We start from the raw sequence: 14560 nt of genomic DNA on the forward strand, positions 1-14560 counted from the left end.
AAACAATTTTTTTTTGTATTAATTTATCGTCTTTTTTGCAAACGTTCGGGGTTAGTAAACCCCCCAAAGGAAGTTAAAAATTTTAAAGTAAAAAAAAAGGGGTTAAATTAAGTAAAACTTAATTCACATGGGAATAATTAAAAATTTACGAACGTTTTTTTCATTTGTATGTCTTTTTTTTTTTTTTTTGGGGTTTTTTATTGTTTTTTTTAAATTTTTTGCCCCACAAAAAGGGGCATATGCGTTGCATTGTCGTCCCTCCCTCGTCTGTCCGCCCTAGAGCCCTACGTCCCAACTTTGAACGCAACTCCTCTTAAAAGGGGGGCAGATTTTTTCCTAAACTTCCGGGAAAGAAAAACCCTTTAAGTGAGATGGAGTAAGAAGGGAATTTCGCTGCGAAAAAAACAAAATTTTGGCCTTTGTTTATTTTTCCAAACTATGTAGAATTTTGAGAACGCAATTTTCTTCCGATTGCGATTTTTCCCCTTTAAAAACCCGGGTGAAGACCTTAATGTTAATGGCAGTAAAAAAAAGGATTTTTGGCGACCAATTTAAAAGAAAAATTTGGGCCTTTTTTTTTTTTTTACTATAACCCTTTTATTTGGGCGTGGGGATCCGTGCTTTTTGGGGTTGTTTTTTTTTGGGGGGTTTTTTTTCATTTCCCCTTGAAATTTTTTTTGTCGGAAATTTGGTTTTTTTTAAAATTTATTTTGTCAATGTTTAAAAATTTTATTGTTTTTCAGTGTCCGGTTTTGGTCCAGGGTCGAGATAAGGGGGAAGGTAAAATTACGGGTTGCTACTGGGAAGGGGACGTTTTATGTGACAGACGTGGGGGGGGAAGAAGAAAAAAACTCCCAACTGCGGGCTCTTAAATTTTATCATATTTTATTTTATTTATTTTTTCCATTAATTTCCGTTCCCTCGTTCTCCCATGTCCTTTTTAAACAGTTTTAAATAAAATTTACGTTAAAAAGACTCTGCATGCCCTGTTTTCATGCCGAACAAATCAGTGCCCTTTTTACAAAAAAACATATAGGTTAAAAAAATCTATTTTATAGTGTTTTACTTTTTAAATCTAGGCATCAACGAGACGAAAAGTGGGACAAAACCCATGTTTTGCAACAACTTTTGGCGTACAGAATTCGTTTAATCTGTCTTTTTTTTATTTGTTGTTTTTTTTAGCACCATATGGTTTATCCCCTCTTTTTTCTATTTTGGAATTCATTTTTTTCCTTTGATTTGTTTGAGCTTCCCCTTTTTTTTGGAAAAATTTTTATTTTTTTTTTTTAATTTTCGTGTTAAAAAAAAATTTTTTTCACAACTATAAAAACATTCCGGGTGAGTATACATACTAGCCCAAAATTGTTGCCACGTGACAGGAAAGAAGGCTCAACGTGATGACTCTTTGGGAACCTGCTTTGTCGTTTTCGAAATTCGTTAGAAAAATTCTCGTGTGAGGGGAGAAACACAGGGGTTTCTACACGGAATAGATATATATACATGAAGTGATATAAGGTTTAGCTATCCAAGGTTACAAAGTCCCGCCTTTTTAGTGTTGAGTGAGGACAAGGAGGGGTGTGTTATGTTATATCAGACGAAACGGCGGGGATTTAAGCATTATGTGATAGGTCAATTGCAACAAGTAGCCAAACGGTTTTATGATATTCATGTAACTATAACTGTTATAGAAGAGGAATTAATTGACAGAAAAACTCATGTGAAATTCAGACTGGATTTTGACAATTCACCATATGTTCCGAAGTATGCGCCAAAACTACACTCAGGGAATCAAAACTTCTCAAGTATTACGGGTGATACATTCCTAAAAGTAAGTAATCATTTTTCAGTTCTATTTAAATTAAATGTGAAAGGCCATTTTGATTGGTCCGCTTAGTTTTTAGATAAACGAAATATAAAATGGCATATATTTATATATAAGGGAATATTTTTTGTGGAGATCATCAATTTTTCCTTATTATAGCTCGATTGTGTTGAAAGATGTGTGCTTATTTAATAAGTCAGTATTTACTCAATATAAGTACCCTTTATCTTATAAACATCTGATCTACCTAATAATTATTAAAATATTTAGGATCGTTTAATTCCACAGTTAAACATAAATTATGCTCATTTTTTGGGTAAAATACTTTCAAAATATTAAAAGCAAAACTGCCAGTTTTTTAATAAGACTATGCATTCATACTGTGTTATCATATGCCGTGTAGAGTATAAAACATAACATATCTTCTCTGTGTACATTCATATGAAAACAAAAGATTGTATAGCAATTATCAGTATATTCAAATATCAAATTTGAGCAAACTACATTTTAATACCGAAATTTATTATCTGAATTTATCACTGACTCTCCCTCATATATCTAAATATTGTTAATTTTAAGGCACCATTTGAAATATTTTTATCAACAAATTGACTTCAAATTGATTTTCATATAGATCACGTCAGTCAAAAGTCATATCAAAAGTTTTTTCTTTACAAAAAATTGTTCAGCTTTGTGATGATAAGCAAATAAAAATTGCTGATTGACTTGATATGTTGAAATAAATTAAAGGTATCTTATCTGTTTATCCACCTGTGTTGTAAGAATTAAGGAAATGCTTTGAAAATGTGCATATAATCGTACAAGGGCGAGACATCCTGTCATATCTATATCTCTTGCTTGATAAGATATGACGGCATCTACAACTATTGGGATCTGTTGCGTAAAGCTGGTTCTAAACAGCATGTTAAAAGGTGTAATTTCGTGAATTAAAATAATTGTTTAAAGTCAATGCCTTCTTCAACACAATGTTTGGTCAGTTCAGTAACTTTAAATACAAATATTTGAAGGACAATTATGTTCCGTTTTGTTGGCATCGTTAAAATTTAAGTAAAACCTGACGAATTTGGCAAAGACATTGTATACATGTACGACTGATGAATATTTGATTGTAATCATGGTTCAATAAAAAAATTGCAAAGATGTCCAAAAAATAACGTTTGAGTAGTTTTTGAGGTTTGATTGACAGCTAATGTTTTAAGGTTTGCAAAATCAGCTATCCTTATTTATAGTTTAAATAAATCTTAAAATGAATCTTAACGTCATTTGATTAATTGGCCACTGGACGGCAAAAATATTTCCATTTTCAAGTTGGCTTTGTTTAGCATTTGTTTTAATTGAGCGATATGTGAGGATCAAAATGCTTCTTTCATACCTGTCTAATTTCAATGGCCTGTACAGCAGTGAATTTATTCCAAGATCGTAAAATGAAATGATTTATGGCCGGATCATCTGGAAGATGCTTCTAACTAGTGCTGCAAATTCATAGGGTAAAATGACACCGAAGTGGTCTATGTCAGCCAACAGCAAGTTTTATATACCAAATTGTTCGTCTTGGTTTGTAGTTTCCGGAATGAATATTCATTTGGTCCAAGTCCGATGCGTAGCTTAAAAATCCAAGATGGCGTCAAAGATGGCCGCCAAATCCTTAAATAATCTAGAATATTAATATTTGCTCATATTTGTTTCCGCTTTTGTATTTCAAGTGAAATTTTTGAAAGGAAGATATTATTTAAAGCGTTTTATACGAAGAGATTTAATTTTATTTGAGAAAACAGATTGCTTTTTGCTTTTTTTATACGTAATTTAGCAAAATAATGCTAAACATATGGGTTTTTGCTATGATACTCTTGTCTTAGCTTAAACAGAGAAATATTTATTACTTATTGTGTTATTCCACTATTGTAATGTATTCATGAGAGTAATGCTTTAATGCATTCATATCATATCTTAAGAAATCTTTCTTTGTAATTATGCAGTAAGACATATAAAATGAGAGGCGGTACATTAAAATAGTTTTTCAATGTAAGGTTGTAACTGGTACTTATTTGTTCTACATCAATTATTTCCCCAAATTTTGTGTTTCTGTCAAATTATAGCTTCTTTAGTGCAGTCCATGTAACTGATTAACATAATAAACCAGGAATATGACAAGTTTCTTCTGGTTATTTAATGAATTATTGTTCAAATCGTACCCCACCCACTATGAATAAAACTCTAAAGAAACTCTGACCCCTCGATTATACTGATTATATGGAATGACAATATTTACGTAAGTTAATAAACATAAAGTGATTTTCAAAGTGTGATACTATTACAGGTATCCTGTCAGATCTAAAAATCTGTTCAAAAATGTGTTACTAATTTAATAAGCATGATTTTGTTGTAAGTTCACCTAAGGAATTGAAAAGTACAATATTATGTATGCAAAACAACCTCTGCTCATTTATTTATATGTTACCCCTCGATTATACTGATTATATGGAATGACAATATTTACGTAAGTTAATAAACATAAAGTGATTTTCAAAGTGTGATACTATTACAGGTATCCTGTCAGATCTAAAAATCTGTTCAAAAATGTGTTACTAATTTAATAAGCATGATTTTGTTGTAAGTTCACCTAAGGAATTGAAAAGTACAATATTATGTATGCAAAACAACCTCTGCTCATTTATTTATATGTTACACACCTTTTTATGTCAAATGAAATGTAATTTATTTTTTTAAAGTTTCTTAAATTGACAAAATAGTCATTTAAAAAGTTTGATATTTTATCTACATAGATCATTACTCTGTTGACCTTCGGTTTCATGAACATGCATAGTAGTCGGATAAAACATATTGTTTATATGAAAATCGTTCTTAAATTGGCATTAAAATTGTGTTTGTGCTATTTTAATCTTTTCTATTTGACCTTTTTCGAGTTGTGTGGTTCTAGTATTTCTTTTAAAAGCTGCATGCCTCCAGATGACCCAAAATATTTCAAGAAAATTAAACTTGGAAAAACCATGATAAAACTTTAAGAAAAGTAAACAAATTAAAGATTCAAGTGATAATTTATATCTTATGTGCAATTTATTTTGTATTTTATAGTATTTATCACTATACTTCTACTGCGTTACTAACGCAATAGGGGCTATTTATGCATATGGAATTAAGTGCCTATTTTTAATTCGTCAAGTACTTTCTTTGTCCATTTCACAATATTTTACCTTTAAATACATTTTTAAAATTTTCATGAAAATAAGGCTGAATCTGGAGGTGTGCTGCTTTAAATAATGTATAATAACCCTTTGGATAAATAGTGTATAATAAGCCTTTGGATATGTTACCTGCTTTTAAAGATTATATTTTGACCTATGATCCCGTTATATAAATCCATTTTATTTAGTTTCGCCCATTGTTCTCTATTTCTTGTGGACAATATGTTGTATGTCGTGAAATTGCACGAACATTTTACATTGAAGATACCATGATCACTTTCGTATGAATACATCTGTGGACATGTCACAACTGTGGATATGTCTTCACTTCTTTTAAAAGTGTACCAGTTTATGTAAAATTGAGAATTCTGCTTAAGCCGGTGCTAGAGGGTGTGGATGGTAGGTAACTTGCAATTACCACTACCGGTATGTTCCTATATGACGAAACAGTGTAAATAAAATAAAACCCCGCCAAGTAAAATTCTAACAATTGTTATGGTTACATTAGATGAAATAAATAAAAAAATACATACATGATCGTGTAAATATGTACAATTAAGGTACAGCCTAATTACCATAACCAAAGTACTCGATGCCTTAAAGGAAGGCAGAGCAACAAGAACATCACTTACCAAGACAGAAGACGAAATTAAAACAATTAAGAACGCACAAAACGTCAAAAACGAAAATAATGCAGGCTCGGTTTGATTGAGCCTGTTCACGAACGGCACTGTCAAGTGCAAACTACAGTACACGCCCCTAGCACCGAATTAAGCAGAATTCAACATTTAATCATCGTTACGGTGAGTTTTTTGATTTAGAAACAACCGCAGACGCGCTTATAAAGTGGTTATCATATGGAACACGTAAGTGTCTTTCCATAAAAAACAGCGTATGGTCCCCAAGTACAAGAATGTGTGTGCCCTAAACAAGAAAACAATGAGCGGAACTAAATAACATGGAACTTTGAAAGGGGATCAGAGGGTATGAAGCCTGCATGCCACAGATAAGCTGTCATTTCCACATAAATCAGGCCTGCTTATACCTAGACGTAAAAGAGTTTTTAAAGTACAATTAAATTTTAAATATATCTGAATTACGACGACAGGACTTTGTAAAATATTTACGTAATTTATGATAGCGATAGCCTTGTTTACGTTCACTTAGATATATTTAAGATTTCACTTGATCAAATTTGATTATTCATGTTAAGGATATCATCTAGGTAGCGGTAAGTGCTATTTAATGCAACGTATAGCTTCCGGTTGTGGAATAGGAGAGAGACTTAACATAAAATCCCTCTAGTAACAATATAAAAGTAAATAAAGTAAACTAACATGTCATTGACATTATGATTGTAAAAATCAGGAAAAGAGAAGATCCTTTGAGAGCAATTAAACATGGCAAAGTTGATAATTCAAACTCAGTTTGATGGGGTCTGTTCATGAGACACCATATCTCAAGTCTCTTAGTACCGATTAAGTAGTATCCAATCCTCAACTATAAAAGTTTTGCAATCAATGATCCCGAAAGACAAAGTCTTCCGGTTAGCTCAATAGGTAGAGCGTTGGACTGTGAATCGGGCAACACGTGTTTGATTCCCGGACGGGGCAGGTCACTTTTGTTGTGATTGATCATGAAATAGTTTCTACGATTATTCGCACTGTACCACTGCTCTGCTATGTACTAAAGTTTCAGTTCCTTGCGAAAGTGAGGGCAACTAGAACTGGTAAACTGCTTGACAGCCTGCCCAGGAACGATTCGGTGGCTGAACTGTGCTCTGGTAAATTCAATGTGGTTACTGCCGTGATCCGGATTGAAACTACCGACACAAACATCACCATCCCGAAGGACCTATAAATATAACACTGTTTAACCTGCTGTTGCAGACTCGGTTTGATTGAGCCTGTTCATGGACGGTACTGGAAAGTGCATGTTACTCTGTGCCCCCTAGCACATAGTATTACTATCAAGTACCCGCCAGGGAAAAGATTAGCTATTTTCGTCCAAGTGAAAGCTCTTCTTAATTCCTCCCATGAAGTTAACAACAAACTTGAAACAAAATGCTCAAAATCATACACAGGAGCTGTCAGAAGGACAGCGTGCTCGACTATTCTCAGTGCTTGATAGTAAAAAAATGGGATATAATATTGTAAAAAAAGCTTGATACAGTGACCCCCTCTTTACACAGGTTGAGATTATGATGGTGAACAAGTGTGCAAGGTCTCTAAGCGATATGTCGATGGAATTTTGAAATTATCCGAGTACGTGGTACTGTAAATTCAAAGTTGAAAAAAGGGGCATAATTCTGTCAAAATGCTTGATAAACCTCGTGGAGGGCATGATGATAAACAAGTGTGCAAGTTTCAATGTCATATGTCAATGGACTTTGAGATGGTACGCAAACTTTAACGCCGACGCTCGGGCGACTAGGATAGTTGTCCTTAATCGTCGAATAGTTGAGCTAAAAAGAAAATCCCCTCATAATATATATTTTTAATTCACTCAATATATATATATACATATATATATATATATATATATATATATATATATATATATATATTATATATATATATATATTCATATTTATATGATATTTTATTCATAATTCAGATCCAGTCTAGCAGAAAAGTCTCTTACTGTAAACTGAATAACTTACCCATTTTAAATGTTCTAGCAAATTACATTTTACATTTTAATGTATATATTATATCCGTCATCAATAATGACAAAACTCCAAATATGGTTCAATTGTAGATTATCATATGTTAAGCCAATGCCTTAAAACAAGAGCTGCATGTCAGACGCTCGAATATTTACAATCAACAGCCTGCATAATAAAGAAATTATCTTATTCATAAAGTTGTATAACTCTTTGAAATAAAACATGTTAGAGGGAAGTAACCTACAATAATGATGGTTGTGGAGATTAATCTTGTACGAAACAATCTGTAAGTTAATAAATAGATATTATTATTTCCTACTAAATGCTTAGCTTATGGGTCTTGAACAGTGACGTACAAGTATAATCAAAATCACATTTGAAGACTAACAATGGATGTTTATGGCTAAGGAGAAACAAACTTGCAAACAAATCCTTAACAAAAGGCAAGCACAAGGTCAACGCAAATACCGAATTGCAGGTCAGTAAATTAGTTCCTTATTGTGTGCATAAAACAAATAAAAGAGATATTTCAACATTTAGACACACATGCAGGGCATTTTCTATGAAAGGTAAAATAGATGAATATAGAATCCCTAAAGAAAGCCCAACACGGCAAAATTGAAAATGTTGCAGGCTCGGTTTGATTGAGCCTGTTCATGGACGGTACTGGAAAGTGCAAGTTACCGTCCACGCCCCCTAGCACCGGCTTAAGCAGAATTCAACATTTAAACGTGAAATAGTAAAATTTTGAATTTAGAAACATCCGCAGATGTGTTCATACGGCGGTTATCATGGAACCTTCAATGTGACACTTCCGTGCCATTCCATGAAAAGCGGCGTATGGTCCCCCAAGTAATAAAAACGTGTGCCCTAAACGAGAAAACAATGGGCGGAACTAAATAAAATGGAATTTTGAAAGGGGATCGGAGGTTATGAAGCCTGCGTATCACAGATAAGACGTCAAAAGACAAATTTAAAAAGCAGGCAACATATCCTAAGGGTGATTCAACATTATTCAAGTAGGAATATTGGAACGACCCAACTAGAAAATGCCGAAAACTTGAAACCAAAAATACCACAAGCACATCAATAATGTCGTACTGAACGATCTTCAAGGATCGAAAATATAACATCATTGATTAAATGTACGGGGAGACTTTTTACAGCCGCCAAACGGCACAAACAACACGGATGTGATCATAAAATAGATGAATATAGAATCCCTAAAGAAAGCCCAACACGGCAAAATTGAAAATGTTGCAGGCTCGGTTCTCATCACTAACCAATTAAATAAAATTGTTAATCTTTTTAATACCACTATTATAATATAAAACAAGAAAGTATTTAATTTAAAGTTGACTCCCCGTTCGTAATACCCCACCCACTTTGTAAATGAATTTAGATCAATAAAACACATTTATGGCATAGTTCGCTTATTCTAACTTATTCTAAATATGTGTAGATATAGTTTTAAAGCTGTATTAAACGAAATCATGAATGTTATTCAGTTTAAACAAGAATAAAACTAATAAGTTACACATATTCAGAAAGCACACCCAGTTTGCAACATATTTTTTCTTCTTTCGTTTAAATTAGGCGATGAAAACTAGAAAAAAAATCAATAAAGTCAAAATTTATAGCATGAGTAAGTTGAAAATAAGAAATTTTATTCAAAATTTCAATTGATTTACGAAACTGAAAAAGGAAATAAGCCAACGTAAATATACTAGAATATTTAGGGATTTGGCGGCCATCTTTGACGCCATCTTGGATATCTTAGCTTCGCATCGGGGTTGGGCCAAATGAATATCGATTCCAGAAACTACAGATCCAGACGAACATTTTGGTACATGAAACTTGCTGTTGGCTGACATAGACCAGTTACCCCACTAAATAGGCTAGTAAAATGGGCTGATTTGCAGCACTAAACATTCTTCTGCTACAAACCTTTTAATAAAACATTTTAAACCTTCTTGTGCAGCATTGTTTTATAATATATTGTCGTGATGATTTTTGTTTATCTTATCTTTAATTCTTTAATGTGTTTCTGTTTTGCAAGATGTGTTGTGATTTACAAGAAAAATCAATCAAGTACTGACTTAACAAAAAGTATGTGTCCTATCTCTTCTGAAACAGGTTATGGTTTATAATATAGGTAATAAATCAAATATTTGTTGTTCTGGTTAAGAACTACTAGATGTATGAATTCTTGTAACAATAAAATCAGTTGTTGCTGAGCCTAAAATTAAATCAAATACAGAAAAATAACGCCCGTAATGGCAAATTTGAAAATGTTGCAGGCTCAGGTTGATAGAGCCTATTCATGGACGGTTATTGTAATTTCGAGAAACAACCACCTTTACTACGATATATCTTAGGGTCCTACAACGAAATTCAGAAATAGAATAGAACTATCATGCAATGTTCAAAAAAGTTGGATAATTGAAAAGTTAAAGTCATTCCGTGTAAAAGATAATCCGACCACGAGCTATGACAGCAAAGTTATTTGCATAATCTGTGTGATGGAGCATTGTTACAGTTTCTAAAATTTTCTTCAGGTGAATTTGCAGTTCACATGTTCCTAAATCTATTATTACAACATTATAAAATAAATATGGGCCATTTTCTATAGAACAAAATAAAAAATAATATTCATTTCCTTAGTATGCCTTTAAATAAAATCGGGACATTTTGTTCACTTTGTTTTATCAACACTATCGTCAAAATATTATGCATTAAATTGAACCAGTTCGTCATTTAGTTGATATAAAAATGTTCTTAATTACCCAATCAACTGAAATGCAAAGGTTTCAGATTATTATTAACTATGTAAAAATGTGATTCCATTTTCGTGATAACTAAAATATGGCGTTTGTGGTATTTGCCAATTCGTACCTTATTAAAAAGTATACACCAAATAGTATTTTAACAACATCAGACTTATCCACATATTGTATGATTCAGCGTTAATTTTGCAGAATCAGACTTTTCTACGTAAATTTCTTGAAATATCTAAAATTAAAGGAAATAAAAACTCCTAGATATACCATAAATACACCAGTAGTGATATAGAATTATTTGATTGAATAAATACATTTTATTTTGTTTGAATTTCTTACTCCAAGTTTTGTATCTTCAAAGAATTAATATTGAAATTAATCGCCATCAGCAATAAACGCTATCAACTCTTTCTGTTAAGACTGTATGTAAAAACATAATGTTTATTTCAATGTTCATAAAACCACAGGATTTCTATTCCTATCTTTGCTGAAAATCTGCACTTCTAGTTTATGTCTACTTTTTGTATTGCGAATAGTATATACACTCCAAAAATGTGTCTGTATCCTTTAAACTTGAACATTTTGTATAAACAAAATAATTTTCATATTGTAAACACAGCTATGTATTCTTTAATGTTAAGATATTTTGGTCTAATCTGATATCCTGGCTTTGTTGCATTTGCAAACCAAAACATATTTAGGTGTATAAGAGAACATGGTCGTCGTGCTCTTAATGCCTGAGCTCACAAGCTTTTTGTTTAGAAGCAGACACCGTATGCTGCTGTTTACGATACAAGTTGCCAGACTCCGGAAATACTTTGGAAAAAAATGCTATATACATGTATATATCATTGTCTTTTTCTGAGATCCTAACATTTTAAGATAAAAATATTTATTATGTTTTGTTAGTTGAAAATATCACAATTGTGTACGTGTTTCGATGAGATATCTACTAATTGATTTTTAAAGATTTATTTTATTTGGCTTTACGTCGCGCCAACAGAGTATAGGTCATATGGCGACTTTCAAGATTAACTGGTGCCCTCCGAGCATCATTTCAGGCACAAATGTGCCCCTGAATTAAAACCACTGACGTTCCATAAACTAGCTGGATAATTTAAGGAAGATAACGCCGGCAAAAATCATACAAATAATTAGAATTCGTTAAGTTTAACAATGAAAATAATTTGATGGTTATCATGTTGTGTTTAAAGAAAACTAAACAATCTAGCCTACGGAAGTATGTGTTAGTCGGTGAATTGAAAATCTAGCACATGATCGACCAATGTCGAGAGACCATGACTGTGAGGTTTCATAACAAATTTATACAGCAATCTGTTTACATCTTTTGTTTGTTTGGTTAGTTGGTTAGTTGGTTTGGTTTTACTTCGCACCAACACTGTAAGGTCATATGTCGGTTTTCCACCTGAACTGGTGGATGAAGACCCCTCAGGTTCTGCTCCTTGCATTAAATCAAGTACTAGTGGACGCCTGAGTAGAACCACCGACGCCCAGTAAGCTAATTGGATAGCTTCCTCACTTTAAAGATTTTGAAGTCCCTTGCGGGATTCGGACAAACAGCAAAAAGGGGCTAGTGGTTTGAAGTCATCTATCTTCAACACTCGGTCACGGACGCCGCTCTTTTTATATCTAGCCTAATCTTGCTATTTTCTGAGTTTAGGGTTTTGGGTTTTGTTTTTGTTGCTGTTGTTGATATTTTTTCCATAATACCATCATTATATTATGTTCCAGTACTTGAGAGAGTTACTAGCCTAAGGTTTTGGTAGGTCTTTCTTAATACATTTACAAAGTGTAAAATTATCGAAGCATAATTTAATCTAAAATAATTGCATTTTTGTTTTCTTGTACACGTTAATTTACTGTTATGAGGGATAATATTTATGTAAAATATAAAATCAAATTTGCAGTAGTAATTAAAACACATTAATTCAAAGCTAAAATTTTGATTAATGTTTTCTTGTATACATTATTTTTTGAACCCATAAAATGCTAAGAAAATATTACTTTTTAATGTTACATACACATAAGAAAATCTCGTGCGGTGCGATTTGTACATCTTTAAAACTCGTAATAAATTTATTCTGGCATAATTCACCAATTCTCTTGGTATATTAATTTCGTTTACTATATTACTGTCTGACGCTAAGTTTTAACACATATAGTCAAAGGTTTAATTTGCAAGCATGATTTTTCTTTTATTTCAAATATGTTTGAATAACCCAAAAGTCCATGGTAAAATTGTTTTCTAGAATCACAGTAATACACTCAGACGCTGTTGCGTTTAGCAAACCTTTATCTCGACAAATAAAATGTTGTACAAAGGCTACTTTAAACAGCAGTATCGATTTGTCTTTATACTTTGATTACTTGTGCAGTCCTTTATTCAATGCTTTTCAATTGTTTATCACCCTTGTGGCAGAGGGGTTGTCTCAACGAAAAGAGACATTAGAATTATAGCCGACGTGTATCCCTGCGTGATCGTAAGAGGCGATCTTAGTTTCAAATTATTGGTTTATATGCATCTCTTAACTGCAGCAAGTAAGGTGGTGTTGACCCCTAGAGTTGCTTAAGTTTGTAACAGCTGGGGTTAGGCAAAATCATCTTTCCTGGTTCTGGCTCCATATGCCCTAAACTGTGTTAGTTCGCCGTGAAATCAAACAAAAACTATTTTCATTGTGCATAAAAACTGCGATAAATATAATAAAACGATTGATAGGGGAATCATACAGCCAGCTGGTAAATAATTTCAACTGTTTGCTGCTCATAAAACATTAGATATGTTAGTTCTCTTTGAAATATTGACTTGTTTTTGTATGTAATCTTTGGAGCTTTTTATTTGTTGTGTTGTTTTTTTTGTAAGATTTGGCGCCATTTACTAAAAAAATCAATATTGCACTGATCTAGACAAGATGAGTGACGTAATCTGGCTACTACGTAACAACTGGTCACGGTCTGTGATAATGGCAATAAATTACTTCTTTTTTGTTCAGATTTGCCAAAAATATTTACATTTGGAATTGGAATTTTGACGTTTTCTTATCAACATTTTAAAAAAAAACATTCAAAATGATATTTAGAATGAATCTTATCATGTTCTTTTTAAAACAAAAGTCAATGTATATTGTAATTAGATTATTTGTGTTTGACGAGAATTCCATGTCTCATGTTCATGCACATATCACTTAAATATAATGTTCAATATTATTTTCTTGACAAACAACTTAAATGCTAAACTTACTTTAATTTACTTTTTAATTTGAATGTCTCAATCTTTAAGCAAATATGAAAAATAAAATAATACGTTATTAAAATGTGTACGATGTTGTTTATGTTTTAACTATTGCTCTTCATATCTATATATCGTGATATCTATAATAATAATTATTATTATTATTATTATTATAAAGACTTTATTTTAAGAGGCAACATAGTAAGGCAAGCCCAGTCTTCCCTATGAGCCTCTATCGTGATATCACTATCAATGTAATGTAGATATCTATCAGAAAGAAGACATATTGAATATTTCTGTGAAGACTTTATAAACAAAAACGTAATGTTTATTTCAATGTCCATAAAACCAATGGAGTCCTATCTTGATACAGTTTCATTGCTGATTTATATGTAAAGTTTGCAATGCGTTGGGTTTAAATAACTTTTTATGAAGCTTATATTATGTTTTGCCAAAAAATATCAAAATCCATTTTAGCTATAAATTTCGTTAAAGCAGTTGATTATTAATGGTTTTTTTAATCACTTTTTACAATGATAGTTAATTCATGTGCGTATTGACTTAATAAATAAATGTAGCTGAGATAGTTGCTCGAACCTGTTATTTAAAGATTACTAGTATACATTTATAGGTATTACAACACAATAAAACATTTGGAGAAAATGTGATACCTCGGAAGCCTTTACTTACAATAAAACTACATGAAGATTGCAGACTCGGTTTTATTGAAGTCTGTACATTAGGATAATGAAAACATTCAACATCCCTCACGCCCCAATCACCGACTTGAGCGGTACTCATTGAACAGAAAAATTG

The 14560-nt window shown here is 32.2% G+C and overlaps 1 protein-coding gene across 1 annotated transcript in view; it reads left to right on the plus strand.

Moving 5' to 3' along the window:
- The first annotated feature begins 371 nt into the window (after window positions 1-371).
- Window positions 372-14560, plus strand: part of LOC132729708 (soluble guanylate cyclase gcy-33-like) — a 45980-nt gene continuing 31791 nt past the window's right edge. Inside the window, exons 1-2 of the mRNA XM_060715530.1 lie at window positions 372-376; window positions 1507-1828. Of these exons, the coding sequence (XP_060571513.1) occupies window positions 372-376; window positions 1507-1828 (327 nt within the window). The remainder of the gene's footprint in view (window positions 377-1506; window positions 1829-14560) is intronic.

This window comes from Ruditapes philippinarum, unplaced genomic scaffold (genome assembly GCF_026571515.1).
Source record: "Ruditapes philippinarum isolate M1 unplaced genomic scaffold, ASM2657151v2 ctg2435_1_1_1_1, whole genome shotgun sequence".
NCBI classification, from domain to species: domain Eukaryota; kingdom Metazoa; phylum Mollusca; class Bivalvia; order Venerida; family Veneridae; genus Ruditapes; species Ruditapes philippinarum.